The following is a 16,374-nucleotide window of genomic DNA, read 5'->3' as shown; positions in this document are numbered from 1 at the left end:
GGGTAGCATGGATATTTTAACAGCATTTTTCCAATTCATGAGTGTGGAATACCTTTCCATTTATTTGTGTCTTCTTTAATTTCTTTCATTGATATTTTATAGTTTTCAACATACAGGTCTTTTACTTCTTGGATAAATGTATTTCTAAGTAGTTTATTCTTTTCGATGGAATTGTAAGTGAGATTGTTTTCCTAATTTCTCTTTCTGATAGTTCATTGTTAGTGCATAAAACACACAACAGAATTTTGAGTATTAATTTTGTATCCTGCAACTTGACTCAATTTGCTTATAAATTCTAAGTTTGTTGATGGAGTTTTTTAAGATTTGCTATATATAATTTTTCATCTACAAATAGTGACAGTTTTACTTCTTTCTTTCTAATTGAAAGTCTTTTATTTCTTTCTCTTACCTAAAAAAAAAAATCATTGCTTGCATTCCTGGAATAAATCCCACTTGGTATTGGTGTGTGATCCTTTCAATATATTGTTGAATTTAGTTTGCTAATACGTTTCTGTTGAGGAGTATTACATCTGTTCAGCAGGGATATCTGGCTGTAATTTTGTTTTTCTTTTATTTTTGTTATGTTCTTACCTGGTTTTGGTATCAGGTTAATGCTGGCCTTGTTAAATGAGTTTGGCAGAATGCAGTACTTGTCTGCTTTTTGGAAGAGTTTGAGAAGATTTTTTTTTTTTTTTTTTTGGAATGCTTGGTGGAATTCACCAAAGAAGCCATGGTCTAGGACTTTGTTTGTGGGGAAGTTTTTGATTTACTCATTCATTCTCCTTACTCTTAATTGGTCTAATCACTTTTTCTGTTTCTTCATGATTTAGTCTTGGTAGGTTTTATGTTAATAGGAACTTAAGCACTTTTTAAAGGTTTTCCAACTTTTTGGTGTGTAATAGTAATAATGTCTTATGATCCAATTGGTCTCTGGTATCAATTGTCACATCTTTCATTTGTTTTTTTGTTTTTTAAGTTTATTTATTTTTTATTTTTAAAATTTTTTTTTAACGTTTATTTATTTTTGAGACAGAGAGAGACAGAGCATGAACGGGGGAGGGTCAGAGAGAGGGAGACACAGAAGCTGAAACAGGCTCCAGGCTCTGAGCAGTCAGCACCGAGCCTGACGTGGGGCTCGAACTCACGGACCGTGAGATCATGACCTGAGCCGAAGTCGGACGCTTAACCGACTGAGCCACCCAGGCGCCCCTATTTCTTTTGAGAGAGAGAGAGCATGTACACAAGCAGGGCAGGGGCAGAGAGGGAGGGAGAGAATCCCATGCAGGCTGTGTGCTGTCAGCCTGCAGCTCGTTATGGGGCCCAGTCTCACGAACCATAAGATCATGACGTGAGCTGAAATCAAGAATTGGACATTTAACTGACTGAGCCACCCAGGTGCCTCTGCCTCTCTTTAATTTCTGATTTTATTTATTTGAGTCTCTTTTTTCTTGGTAATTCTAGCTGAATGTGTCAATTTTGTTATCTTTCCAAAGAACCAACTCTTAGTTTCATTGATTATTCTATTGTCCTTTTTTATTTTTAATCTCTATTTTATTTATTTTTGCTCTGATCTTTGTTTTTTCCTTTCTTCTATTGACTTTATGCCTAGTTTTTTTCTTCTTTTTCTAGTTTCTTGAGGTATAAAGTTAGGTTGTTATTTGAGACTTTTCTTTCTTCTTAATGTAGGCATTATTGCTATGAACTTCTCTCTTAGAATTGCTTTTGCTTTGTCCCATAAGTTTTTGTATATTACATTTCCATTTTCATTTGTATCAAGATCTTTCTTATATCAATTCTGATTTCTTCTCTGACCCATTTGGCTGTTCAGTAGCATGTTGTTTAATCTTCGCATATTTGTGAATTTTCCAGTTCTCTTCATGCAATTAATATCAAGTTTTATACCATTGTGGTTGGAAGAGATGCTTGATATGATCATTTCTCTTAAACGTATTAAGACTTGTTTTTGTCCTAACATTATAAATTTTGGAAAATGTTCTATACATACCTCAGCAGAATGTATATCCTTCTGTTTTGGGATGGAATGTTCTGTAGGTATCTGTTAGGACCATCTGGTCTAATGTGTTATTCAATGCTGATGTTTCCTTAATGATTTTCTACCTGATTGATCTATTCATTGATCTAAGAATGTTATTAAAGTCCCATACTCTTACTGTTTGCTGTTTATTTCTCCCTTTAGGTGTGTTAATATTTGCTTTATGTGTTTAGGTGCTTCTGTGTTGGCTACGTAAATATTTAGAAATGTTTTGTCTTCTTTTGTATTCACCCCTTTATCATTATGTGATGCTCTTCTTTGGCTCTTATTACAGTCTTGGTTTTAAAGCCCACCTTGTCTGATACAAGCATAGCTATACCAGGCTTCTTTTGGTTTACATTTGCATGGAATTATCTTTTTCATTCCTTTCACTTTCAGACTGTGTGATTCCTTACATCTAAAGTGAGTCTCTTGTAGGCAGGATATAGGTAGGTCTTGTTTTTTTGTCCATTCAGCCCCTCCATGTCTTTTAATTGGAGAATTTAGTCCACTTACATTTAAAGTATTTATTTGAACGTATGTACTTACTGCCATTTTGTTCATTGTTTTCTGGCTGTTTTTAAAGTTTCTCTCTGGTTCTTCTTTCTTCTCTTGCTGTCTGCCCTTGTGGTTTGATGACTTTCTTTGGTGGTATGCTTAGATTCCTTTTGTTTATATTTTGTGTATTTACTGTAGGTTTTTGCTTTATGGTTACCATGAGGCTTACATATCAAAACTTATATCTATAATAGTATATTTTAAGTTGATAACAGCTTAAGTTTTATCACATTGTAAAGCTCAATATTGTTACTCTCCCGCTCCATGTTTTCTGTTTTTTGATGTCACATTTTATATCCTTTCTATTGTATATCCTTTAGTTATTGTATTCATAGTGATTTTTACTTCTATGTTTTAGCCTTCATGTTAGCTTAATAAGTGATTAATCTACTACCTTTACTATGTATTGACCTTCTCAGTGTATGATATATTCTTCTTTATTTGTTTTTGTTACTAGTTCATGCTTCTTTTTTTCAGTGCTTGGTCCTTTTAACATTTCTTTTAAGACTGGTTTAATGGTGATGAACTCCTTTAGCTTTTGTTTTTCTTTAGAACTCTCTCTTTTTCAAGTCTGAATGATAATTTTGCTGGGTAGAGCATTCTTGGCTGGAAGTTCTTTTTCTTTCAGCACTTTGAATGTGTCATGCCACTTCATTCTGGCCTATAAAGTTCCTGCTGAAAAATCTTCTTACAGTCTTATGTGGGTTCCCACATAAAAAGTTTGTTTTCCCAACAAAAAGTTGTTCTTGTCTGGATTTTAATACTCTCTCCTTGTCTATAACTTTGACATTGTAATTATAATATGTCTTGATTTGGGGTTCTATGAGTTCCTCTCATTTGGAACTCTCCAGGAATCTTGGATCTGTAAGTCTATTTCATTCCCCAGGTTAGGGAAGTTTTCAGCTGTTATCTTTTCAAATAATATTTCTGCCCCTTTCTCTCCTCTCCTTCTGGGAGCTGAATGATATGAGTGGTAGGCCATTTGATGTTTTCCATAGGCCCCTTAAACTATCTTCACTTTCTTTTTATTCTTTATTCTTTTTGCTGCTCTGATTGGGTGAGTTCCACTGCCTTGTCTTTAAGTTGAATGATCCTTTCTTCTGCTTCATCTACTCTGTTGTGGAACCTTTCTAGTATATTTTTCAGTTCAGTTATTGTCTACAGCTCTGTGACTTCTGTTTAGTACTTTCTTGTATTTTCTCTATTTTTTGAAGTTCTTGCTATGTTTATCCATTTATCTCCCCAGTTCTGTGGACGTCTTTATGACCATTACTTTCAACTCTTTGTCAGGTAAATTACTTACCTCCATTTCATTGAGGGTTTTTCCTGATGCTTTGTTGTTTTTTCATGTGGAACACATTCCTCTCTTTCTTAGTTTTACTTAACTCTCTGTGTTGATTTCTATTGTAGTAGATGAAAAAAAAATAACCTCACTAATCTTAAAGAAGTGGCCTTGTGCAAGACATGAGCTTTGTGACTCAACCCTGCCCCAGGTCTTGGTTGTATCTGAAATCTTTGTGCTTGTCCAAGCAGACTATTATATTTTTGAGTGCTTCCAGTAGTTAAGTGTGTACTGGTACTTGCCAGTGCCCCAGAGGGGAAGATCTCAGCACCAGGTTCTCACTGGAAGCCAGACCCTCAGACATCAGCTTTTTAAAGTATGCCAGTATATACAGTCCTATGGGACTGTAAGCCTAAGCCCTGCATCCACCAGAATCAGGTGATCTGGAGGTGATGGCAATAGCAAAAACCGAAGCCCCCGATGAATGTAAACCTCTTCTCTGGGTGATAACTGGCAAGCTAGAGCAAGACAGAGAGAGACGGCCAAGATGACATCCACAGCCTGCATTCTTTGAAAGCAACTCCGTAGGCCATCAATGTGTGCCAAACCTGAAGCCTGCCCCTCAGACCATAGCTCCAGGATGAGCAAAGAAGCCTCCTTTACAGAAAGAAGAACGGTAGCCTCCCAAGAACTATCATACTGACTGCTACAGTCCCATGGGACCCAGAAAGGCAAGCCCCTCCATTCACCAGATCCAGGTGACCACAAAGTGTCACCCGGGTGGCAGCCACAAATGCTGGAGCGTCAAACAAAATAACCAGGGTGCCAGACATGGAATGCCCCTCTCCAGAAGACGTTGGCACTCTGGAGCACGGCAAAGGATGAGTGTGAGGACAGCACCTGGCCTCAAGGATTCTGGAAAGGATTATAGTCAGCCCCCAGGTGTATGCTCAGTTGGAAGCCTGCCTCTCAGGGCACAGTCGTGATGATTAGTCAGTAGGCCTCCTTCACTAAAGACCAAATTCCCGGGCCTGTTGCCTCTTGCTGTGTCCTGAGGATGGTCAGTGTTTAGGAATTCTTTCTCTGTTGGTTACAGTCCTGTGGGATCCATGAGTGGCCCCACTGGCCACCAGAGCCAGGTCATATCCCCTAACAGCAGTCCCCAAAATCAGGGTGCCAGACGAGGAAGGGTATGGGCTCCTTTCTGGCTGACACTGATTATTGCAGTCCCGTGGAACCAGGATTGCAAGTTCCCCTGGCCTTTCGAGCTAGGCAGAGAAGGTGGCAGCTGCAGAAATCAGGGCACCGGATGTTCGGAAGCTCCTGGGATATTCTGCTGTTCTAGAGACAGCAAGGGGAGCATGAAGGTGGCATCCGTCAGTCTCCATCCCTAGAGAGTGGTCCTTGAGGCTCCTAGAGTGTTAAAGTAGATGCCTGCCCCCATAGCCCAGTGCTTTCATAGAACAGGTGAGACTCCTTCACTTCAAGTCCAGGGCAGTCAGCTGCCGTGGCGCTGGGTCCTGGGGCGGTGGCAGACGGAGTCCAAGCACACAAGCACTTATTAGAAGGTTCTCAGACTGCTTCAGTTTTGTGGGTCTTGGGACGTGAGCCTCACTCACTGTATTTCCAAGTGAGATGTTTGGGGGCTCATCTTTCAACTGTATGTCTTGAAAATTGAAATGCACGCTGTGGGATTCAAACCCTTCACTCCTCAGGGAGAAGCTCTGGGTTTTGAGTTCCCTCCTAGCTGTGGGTCACTGCGCTGGCGGTGGTGGGGTTCATGGTAATGCTGTGTCCCAGCCTTTCCTACCTACCTTGATGTGGTTTCCCTCTCCTCGGCTCAATGTGTAGCTGTTGCTCAGCTAGCGTTTAGTTTTTTAGGGTTTTTTGGTTTTGTTTTGTTTTTATGAGAGGAAACGGTTGTATATATAGCTGTAGACTCTGCGTCTGTGGGAGGAGGTGAGTTCAGGATCTTTCTGCGTCACCGTCTTGAACCAGATCTCTTCTATATTTTAACTCCACCTTCAAAGCTGGCAACGTTGCCTCTCTCTGAACATTTTCCTGTGGTTACTCATATCTCCCTCTGATTCTGACCTCTCTTTCTTCTTGAGAGAGCCTTTGTAGTTTGTGTCTTTCAACAAATATGTCCATTGTATCTAAGTTGTCAAATTTTTTGGCATAAAGTTGTTATTCTGCTTTTATGTATGTAGGACTGTCAGTCCTGCAGCCTCTGCCATTGGTCTCATGGTGGTGATTTGTATCTTTTTTACCCGAGCGATGCGACAGTACGTTTGTCAATTTTATTCTTGAAACGAAACAGCTTTTGATTTCATTCTTTCTCTTTTATCAGTTCCTGCTCTTATCTTGTTTCTTTCATGGATGTGTGTCTTGCTCAGGAAACGACTTTGTCTGATATGAATATACCCACTCCAGCTTTGTTTAAATTAGTACTACTGTTATATTTTTTCTTACCTTTTTACTTTTAATTTGTTTACGTATATGAAATGATTATTTTGTAAATAATATGTGATTGGTTCCTGCTTCTTTCTTTCTTAGTTTTTTAAATATTTTTTATTTTTTTTTATATTTTTTTGAAAATTTTACTTAAATCCAAGGTAGTTAACATATAGTGTCATAATGGTTTCAGGAGTAGAATTTAGTGATTCATCGTTACATATAACACCCAGTGCTCATCCCAACAAGTGCCCTCCTTAATGCCCATCATCCATGTAGCCCATCCCCCGCCCCCGACACCCTTCCTGCAACCTTCAGTTTGTTCTCTGTATTTAAGAGTCTCTCACAGTTTGCCTGCCTCTCATTTTTATCTTGTTCTCATTCCTTTCCCCTATGTTCATCTGTTTTGTTTCATACATTCCGCATATGAGTGAGGTCATATGGTACTTGCCTTTCTCTGACTGGCTTATTTCACTTAGCATAATCCACTCTAGTTCCATCCACGTTGTTGCAAACGGCAAGATTTCATTCTTTTTGATCACTGAGTAACATTCCATTGTGTGTGTGTGTGTGTGTGTGTGTGTGTGTATAAACATACCACATCTTCTTTATCCATTCATCAGTCGATGGGCATTTGGGCTCTTTCCATAATTTGGAATATGGTTGGTGATAGTGGTGCTGTAAACATTGGGGTGCATGTGCCCCTTCCAATCAGCATTTTTGTATCATTTGTATAAATAGTAGTACAATTGCTGGGTCTATTTTTAATTTTTTGAGTAACTTCCATATTGTTCTCCAGAGTGGCTGTACCAGTTTGCATTCCCTCCAACAGTGCATTCCCTTTCTCCACATTCTTGCCAACGTCTGTTGCTTCCTGAGTTGTTAATGTTTGCCATTCTGACAGGTGTGAGGTGGTATTTCATCATGGTTTTTAATTTGTATTTCCTTGATGACAAGTGATGTTGAGCATATTTTCATGTGCCTGTTGGCCCTTTGGATGTCTCTTTTGAAAAAGTGTCTGTCTATTCATGTCTTCTGCCCATTTTTTCACTGGATTATTTGTTTTTTGGGTGTTGAGTTTGATAATTTCTTTATAGATTTTGGATACTAACCCTTTATCTGATATGTCATTTGCAAATATCTTCTCCCATTCCATAGACTGCCTTTTAGTTTTGCGGATTGTTTCCTTTGCTGTGCAAAAGCCTTTACCTTTATGAGGTCCCAATAGTTCACTTTTGCTTTTGTTTCCCGCACCTCCTGAGACATGTCAAATAAGAAGTTGCTGTGGTTGAGGTCAAAGAGGTTGTTGCCTATTTTCTCCTCTAGAATTTTGATGGCTTCCTGCCTTGGGTTTTGGTCTTTCATCCATTTTGAGTTTAATTCTGTATATGCTGTAAGAAAGTGGTCCAAGTTCATTCTTCTGCATGTCACTGTCCAGTTTTCCCAGCACCACTTGCTGAAGAGACTGTCTTTTTTCCATTGGATATTTTTTCCTGCTTTGTTGAAGATTCGTTGGCCATACGTTTGTGAGTCCATTTCTGGGTTCTGTATTCCATTCCACTGATCAATGTGTCTGTTTTCGTGCCAATACCATACTGTCTTGATGATTACAGCTTTGTAATACATCTTGAAGTCTAGAATTGTGATGTCTCTGGCCTTGGTTTTCTTTCTCAATATGGCTTTGGCAATTCGGGGTCTTTTCTGGTTCCATACAAATTTTAGAATTGTTTGTTCTAGCTCTGTGAGGAATGCTGGTATTATTTTGATAGGGAATGCATTGAATGTGTGGATTGCTTTGGGTAATATCGACATTGTAACAATATTTGTCTTTCTATCCATGAGCCTGGAATGTTTTTCCATTTCTTTGTGTCTTCTTCAATTCTTTCATAAGCTTTCTATAGTTTTTAGGGTCCAGATCTTTCACCTCTTTGGTTAGATTTATTCCTAGCTGTTGAATGATTTTCAGTGCAGTTGTCAATGGGATCGATTCCTTGATTACCCTTTCTGCTGTTTCAATCAATGTATACAAATGCAACTGATTTCTGTACGTTGATTTTTATATACTGTGATGTTACTAAATTCATGTATCAGTTCTAGCAGTTTTTTGGTGGAGTCTTTTAGGTTTTCCACAGAGTATCATGTCGTCTGTGAAGAGTGATAGTGTGACTTCTTCTTTGCCCATTTGGATACCTTTTATTTGTTTTTGTTGTCCGATTGCTGAGGCTAGGACTTCCCAGTACTTTATTGAACAACTGTGGTGAGAGGGGACATCCCTATCATGTTCCTGACCTTAGGGGTACAGCTCTGTTTATCCCCATTGAGGATGATATTAGCTGTTGGTCTCTAGCTTACCTTATTGTAAGTAGTTGATAATACATACAAATTAACATACAAAATATATGTGTTAATTTGGTTGTTTATGTTAGTCCTGATCAACAGCAGACTATTGGTAGTTAAATGTTTGCAGGGTCAAATGTCCTATGTGGATTTTCAACTGCACACAGGTTGTTTAAAGGTCAACTGTGTACATCTTTTTCTCATCACAGTTTCCTTTCAAGTGATTTATGTCAACCCCCTTTCTGGCCTCTGTCGTCAGACGTTGATTTTTCCCTATGTTATGAACTCCCCTATAAATTATTATTATATTGACTTTAAACAGTCAATTATTTATTAAAGAGACCTAGAAAACTAAGAAAGTTTTTTGTATATATTTACGTATTTACCATTCCTAGCGCTCTTTGTCACTTCGTACCAATCCAGATTGACTCTGGTTTCCTTTTCCTTCCGCCTGAAGGACCCTGGAATTCCTGGTACTGTGGGTTTGCTGGTATGAAGTCCTTCAGACTTTGAATGTCTGAGAAAGTCCCTATATTTGCCCTCATTTTTTGAAATATTTGCTGACTATAGAATTCTAGGTTGAGAGTCACCCTAAATCATGTTCTTCAGTTTAATGATACCGTTCCATGCCTTCTGATTTGCGTTGTTTCTGACAAGTCTATTGTAATCTTATTTTGTTTCTATACATGTGTTTCTTTTCTCTAACTACTTTTAAGATTTTTTTTTCTTTATCACCGCTTTAAAGAAATTTTAGTATTGTGGTCTTATTATTGTTATTATTATTTTACATTTCTTGTGCTTTCAGTTTTCTGAGCTTCTTGGATCTATGAGTTTATAGTTCCCATTTGAAAAATTTGCCACCGTAATTTTTTCAAAAAGTTACTGGTCTTTTCTCTCTCTTTTTAAAATTCTTGTAAACATTTTTATTTATTTCTGAAAGACAGAGACAGAGCATGAGCGGGGGAGGGGCAGAGAGAGAGGGAGACACAGTATCCGAAGCAGGCTCCAGGCTCTGAGCTGTCAGTGCAGAGCCCAACATGAGACTTGAACCCACCAACTACGAGATCGTGACCTGAGCCGAAGTCGGACGCCCCACCGACTGAGCAACCCAGGCACCCCGTTTCTCTCTAAGATCGTAATTTCCCATACATTAGACCAACTCAAAGTTGTCTCATGGCTGAATGATTCTCTGTAACTTTTTCAATCTTTTATTTCCTATTATATTTCATTTTCAATAGTTTCTATGGCTCCGTCTTCAGGTTCACTAATCTTACTATATCTGCCATACATCATGAGAAGTTTAATTTTTTTCATCTAATAAATGGCATTTAAATAAAACTTGAAACTCTAACGCATTTAATTTTTATGGCAGGATAGTAATTTCATACCTAGTGTACTTTTTGTGTTATGTGTGATCTTGATGACTTAAAATACACTTGCGATTCTCACTGATTTAATTAGAAGATTGTGTTTGGCTCCTTCCTTTTTGTTTTCTCTCTCATAGAGCTTTGTGAGACTGCAGTTCTTTTATGACTTTGCCTGATGGACCCTGATCGTTGGCCTGTTTTGAATATACTCGAATGACTAAAAGCCATGCCTTGGTGGTAGACAAGCCCCTCCGGACAGGAGGGAATACTTACAGTCTCATGTCTCTGTTGAAGAGCCAGAAATTGAGAGATCCTTGGGTAGACTACTGAATGTGTCTTTCTTCCTTCCTTCCTTCCTTCCTTCCTTCCTTCCTTTCCTTCTTTCTTTCTTTCTTTCTTTCTTTCCTTCTTTCCTTCTTTCTCTTTCTTTTCTTTCTCTCTTTCTTTTCTTTTCTTTCTTTCTTTTCTTTCTTTCTTTCTCTCAGCTTAACACTGTCTTTTAGAAACTCTGGATGTCTTCCGTCATGTGGAGACAGGTAATATTCACTCCAGCCTAGGAAGTGTCACATTTAGACAAAGCTTTGGGGCTAGAGTGTATAGATCTCTCAAGCCACTGGTGTACTAGGAAACATCTAGGACCCATGGGAGTGAGATAAATCTGTTAAGGTTAGGGGTGCCTGGGTGGCTCAGTTGGTTGAGCGTCCCGACTTCAGCTCAGGTCATGATCTCACGGTTTGTGGGTTCGGGTCCCACATCGGGCTCTGTGCTGACAGCTCAGAGCCTGGAGCCTGCTTTGGACTCTGTGTCTCCTATCTCTCTCTCTGCCCCTCCCCTGCTCATGATCTGTCTCTCCCTATCTCGAAAATGAATAAAAAACATTAAAAAAAATCTGTTACAGTTGGAAACCTGTATGCAAGTAAAACTATTTTTAAATTCTCCTGTGGTAGCTTTTTGGTTTGCTTCTCCTTTAGTATATAACAGTTTTTCAAGATTTTCAGATTTTCTTAGCTGGGCCAATGGCAGCCAAGGGAAAATATTTTTGATTTTTTAAAAATTTTTCTTAATGTTTATTTCTCAGACAGAGAGAGACAGAGCATGAGTGGGGGAGGGGCAGAGAGAGAGGGGGACACAGAACCCTAAGCAGGCTCCAGGCTCTGAGCTGTCAGCACAGAGCCCGACACAGGGCTCAGACTCACAGACTGCGATATCATGACCTGAGCTGAAGCCGGACGCTCAACTGACTGAGCCACCCAGGAGCCCCTATTTTTGATTTATTTTGAAGGGAGAGATACCCATAAGACAGGTAACGTTCAAGGGGAGAGGAGTTGTCAGAAGGTTGATGACCTTCTCCACCTGTAACAAATACCTCTTTCAGAGCTAAGCTTTAGGGGGTCTGCATTTTGCTGGATGGGGATGGGGGAGTGATTTCCAACAGGATTTTCTACAGCCCTGTCCATTCTCCACCCACCTATCACACACACTCTGTCTCCTTACTGTAGAGCCTTGATCTCAACTGGCAGGGAAATAATGACTAAGGTATTCATTGAAAGAACTTTAAGCGTTTTTTTTCACTCAAAGGGGTACTTGCATTTTAAATGATAACCCTTAAAGACTAAATAGGCTATTCTAGGATTAAAGGAATTAATACTTAATAATGGAATTTTGGATAGAGGGAGATTTACTGGGGACTGGAATCCTGCGAAACTGTACCGCTGAGCCTATAGATATTTTATGCTAATATACATCTCTCTTAACTTAGTTTCATCTGTTTTTTTACTATTCAAAGTTAAAATTTAAGATAATTATTTTAAGGAAATTTTGTCTATATATCCCAAGGTGTATCGGTCAACTTAGAGTATAAAAAAAGGATAAACCATGTATTTATGGGAAACATCTATAAGATATACTTGTCAGTGAGTTACAGCAAAATGAAATGGCTATAAAATATGAGTGTGAGTTGGGGTGCAGTCATGGTTTATTTGTAATTCTAGACTTACATGCAAATTACACATTCCTACATCAACATAATAATTCTTTCCAAATTTCCAATTTCCTAGGTTTTTGGAAATGGGTATGATATTTAGTTATTTCTACATTACCTTATTTCAGAAAATATTTAGAGAGCTAAAGTGAGTATATTATAATAATGTCCTTAGGGACACTTAATACGTTTGTTTAGCAATATGTGAGATCTCTGTTTTCTAATTTCACCAATTTGACTTTTAGGTGTTTAGAGAGTGACTATCTTCCGATTATCAGAAATATACAGAGCTGCCCGTGGAGACGACAAGAAGAAGAATACGAGAATTTTAGGTAAGACGTTTCTTCATCAATATTATGAGATTAAAAAATGTCTTGTATATTTGCTTTGTGAGGGAAATAACGTGTTGTTAGAAAGAAGAGTAGAAAGGGTCAGCTGACCACCAGATTGATTTAATTCTAAGACCCCCCACCCCTCCCCAAGGCACGTGGCACTCTGCCCCCGTCTCCCTATTTAGAAATTTTAATTCTTTTATTGGAATTAATTAATTACAAAAATCCTGAATTCAGAAAGAAAATTTTGTTGGACTCTTTATGATATTTTAGAAGACATGGCTTCTTTTTTAGAGCATTTGTGTTGGTATTTATTTATTTTGTGTATCTGATTCATATAACCACATATATAACAGGATAGCATTAGTGAATGTTTGGAAAACGTAGGTCAGGGGGAGCCTGGGTGTCTCAGTCGGTTAAGCGTCCGACTTCGGCTCAGGTCTTGATCTCGCGGTCTGTGAGTTCAAGTCCCGCGTCGGGCTTGGTGCTGACAGCTCAGAGCCTGGAGCCTGTTTCAGATTCTGTGTCTCCCTCTCTCTCTGCCCCTCCCCCGTTCATGCTCTGTCTCTCTCTGTCTCAAAAATAAATAAACGTTAAAAAAAAAAAAGAAGAAAAAAAGAAAAAAGAAAACGTAGAGGGGAAAATGTCTTCCAAGGTGCCATCGCTTCAGAACAAAAACTGCGCTCCTTTCTGTGTTTTCCCCTCCAGTTTCCTTGTTAGCTTTTTTTTTAATTTAATATTTATTCAGTTTTGAGAGACAGAGAGCAAGCAGCAGGGGGTCAGAGAGAGAGACACACACAGAATCCGAAGCAGGCTCCACGCTCCGACCTGTCAGCATAGAGCCTGAAGCGGAGTTTGAACTCATGAACTGTGAGATTATGACCTGAGCCGAAGTCAGACACCCAACTGACTGAGCCACCCAGGCGCCCCATCCTTGTTAGCTTTTTAACACGAGCAACATTCAGGAGTGTGAGTTGCTCCAGCTAATAACCGAGAGAGGAGGGGCGCCTGGGTGGCGCAGTCGGTTAAGCGTCCGACTTCAGCCAGGTCACGATCTCGCGGTCCGTGAGTTCGAGCCCCGCGTCGGGCTCTGGGCTGATGGCTCAGAGCCTGGAGCCTGTTTCCGATTCTGTGTCTCCCTCTCTCTCTGCCCCTCCCCCGTTCATGCTCTGTCTCTCTCTGTCCCAAAAATAAATAAATGTTGAAAAAAAAAATTAAAAAAAATAACCGAGAGAGGAACTCAAACTGACAAGACCAGGTTATCGGTGGGTGATTATAGAGCTCTCTTGCCCGTGGATAACTTGGAGCCACTTAACACAGAAATAAATGGGGTCAAACCACTGTGCTGCTGGGGGCGCATGATCCTTACGTGGGACCCTTTACTCCCAGTCATACGGCCCACCCCGGCCAGTTGTCTCTGGGCTGGCCTGGTCCTCCTTGCTCTGCCCTTCTTTGCCCACATTCTGATTCTTTGCTGTGCATGCAACACAGGTTTTCTTTGGTGCCAAGTTATTTTGTCATGTTACAATCCAGAAATATGTTTTTATCTTCACTGGTTCATATTTTCAGACTTGAAGCCTTGAGTCTTTTGAAGACCTTCTTAAAGAGATTATATTCCCTGGAGATTCTCTTTTATTTAAAAGTTGGGTTTTTTGTTTGTTTGTTTGTTTTGATTTTTATTTATTTTTGAGAGAGGAAGTGTGTGTGTGTGTGTGTGTGTGTGTGAGCAGGAAAAGGGCAGGCAGAGAGAGAGGGAGACACAGAATATGAAGCAGGCTCCAGGCTCCGAGCTGTCAGCACAGAGCCCAATGCGGGGCTCAAACCCGCGAACCATGAGATCATGACCTGAGCCCAAGTCAGACACTTCACTGACTAAGCCACCCAGGTGCCCCTCCCCGGAGATTCTCTTAAGAAGTTTCTGCTCCTTGGCTTGCTTTCTGTGGGAAGGCAGCTCTCTTTACTTACACAGCCCTGTGGTTCAGCCTGTCCCACCTTCAGTCACTTTATGCCCAGGTCATTGGACCAACTGCCTTTTATTCTGCTGCCAGTCTGAGAGGGGTTGTGGCCAGCTCCACTGCATGAAAGAGTAACTTCCTGATTGTGTTAGAGCTCAGAGTGAGTGAATATTTTCCCTCTGTTGGGTAGACTCCTGGATGTCATTGACTTCCTGTAGGATACCATTAAGCATCTTTCCTAACTGACATTTCAGGGCGAGGGGCTAGATAAAGGGATTCTTCTGTATTCAGTTTCCAGGATATTTTATGCTACATAGTCTGATATAGAATGAACGTGTCCCCTCAAAAGTCATAAATTGAAAGCCTAATTCCCCACGTGATGGTATTTGGAAGTGGAGTCTTTGGGATATGATTAGGTTCTGAGGGCTGAGCCCTCATGAATGGGACTAATGACCTTATAAGAGGTCTCAGCCTGCCCTTATGCCGCTTCCACTATGTGTGGACACGGCAAGAAGATGGCCATCTAAGAACCAGAAAGTGGGCTCTCAATCTGCTGGCACCTTGACCTTGGATTTCCCAGCCTGCAGAACTCTGAAAATACACTTCTGTTGTTTATAACACATCCAGCGGATACCGGTCTGCTATGGCAGCTGAAACGGACTAGGACACAGTCCTACTCAAGACTAGACTTGAGAGATTCCCGTGACCAGGAGACCAGATAGAAAGTTAACCTGGACAGTTGTAACTGAAATGATCGCAGGGTCAATGAGTGGCGGAAGAGTCCGGTTTAGAGAGACTTTTCTACCTGTGCAGAAGAGACAAAAAAGGAAGAGGGAGATATTGAGGTATTGAGGTATTAAAGATTAGTCCAAAATGGTCAGCTGGCGAGACTGATGAGAAGTGACACCGGTCACAAAGCAGGAGGGAGAGGAACTTCTCCTTCCAGCTGTGACGTTGCCTTCGCTTGAACCTCCCACAGATAATACAAGGAAAACAAGGTATACTAAACAAAGCGCGCTGTTTGAAGGCACTGGTGAGCTACCAACGCAGGGAGAATTGTCAGAACTAAAATCCAGAAGAAGAAGGAAGCCAAGGGAGGTGAGCCCTGCGTTTGAGGCCACTTTTCCTCACAAGAAACTTGCTGAATGCAAAAGCGGGAGCATGGCTGACCGGCAGAGAAGCTGGGCCGAGCTTCCGACAATCCCCAGAAAAGACCAGTCCTCTAAAGGAGCGAATCCCAGATTTGAATCGTTTCCGCCCTCGAATGGATTTGGATCTACCCTAAGCCCAGATGTCTGATAGAAACCAAAGCAAGTCCTCTCTAGAAGAAGGTAGCCTCATTCTGGGCCTTAAATAATCTGTGCAAATTTCCACACATCTAGCCCAGTTAAAAAAGTAATTCTCTTCAAAGGTTTTTTTTTCTTTTTTTTTCTTTTTTCTTTCTTTTTCTTTTTTTTTTTTATGATAAAAATCAAGACTCTTCCAGTCCAAAGCTGCTTGAGAGTCACTGCTGCAAATGATGCCAATAGGAGCTGTGGAAATAGAGGAAATGCAGACAGAATGACCATTTCCCCCTTAGTACCGTCTTAGTATAAAAAGCACATCAGTAACCGTGATGACTCCCCACGGCCCGTCTGTCCCTCCAGGACCAATTTACGTAAACAGCTGGGACTATAACAGTTACTGTTTGTTGTCATGGGAGAGAAGAGTCACAGTGACATTTATTTATCTGCTTGAATATTTATCATATTGTAATGTTCTTTTTATGGGCATATTTATAAACTGAATTATGCACACCCTCAACAGAAGTCTGTGCAATTAAGTAGTAATAAGCTGCCCACTTTCCGAAAGTTTTGCTAATACAGCTGGCCAAATCTGGGGAGTTTCGGGCTTATTTGTAAAACTGGTAGTGTAGAAACACCTCCTTTTATTAACGATGGACAATTGCCCATTTGCTTTATGTGAGCATTTTACACCAAATGGAAAAAAAAGTGAAATGTGACCCTTAGAAAGGTGATAGTGTAATTTTAAAAGGGATTCTAAAAGGTGCATTCAATTATGATGAATATGAGCAAA

General features: G+C 40.1%; 1 protein-coding gene across 1 annotated transcript in view; it reads left to right on the top strand.

Moving 5' to 3' along the window:
• Positions 1–16,374, top strand: part of ST8SIA6 (ST8 alpha-N-acetyl-neuraminide alpha-2,8-sialyltransferase 6) — a 152,234-nt gene that overhangs the window by 96,916 nt on the left and 38,944 nt on the right. The window contains exon 4 of the mRNA XM_047067377.1: positions 12,257–12,343. Coding sequence (XP_046923333.1) covers positions 12,257–12,343 — 87 coding nt within the window. The remainder of the gene's footprint in view (positions 1–12,256; positions 12,344–16,374) is intronic.

This window comes from Lynx rufus, unplaced genomic scaffold (genome assembly GCF_022079265.1).
Source record: "Lynx rufus isolate CCGP_SWC_20201006 ecotype Redwood Valley unplaced genomic scaffold, mLynRuf1.p SCAF_7, whole genome shotgun sequence".
In the NCBI taxonomy this organism is placed as follows: domain Eukaryota; kingdom Metazoa; phylum Chordata; class Mammalia; order Carnivora; family Felidae; genus Lynx; species Lynx rufus.
The sequence above is the reverse complement of the archived record's forward strand: the minus strand, read 5'-3'. Positions and strand labels throughout refer to the sequence as shown.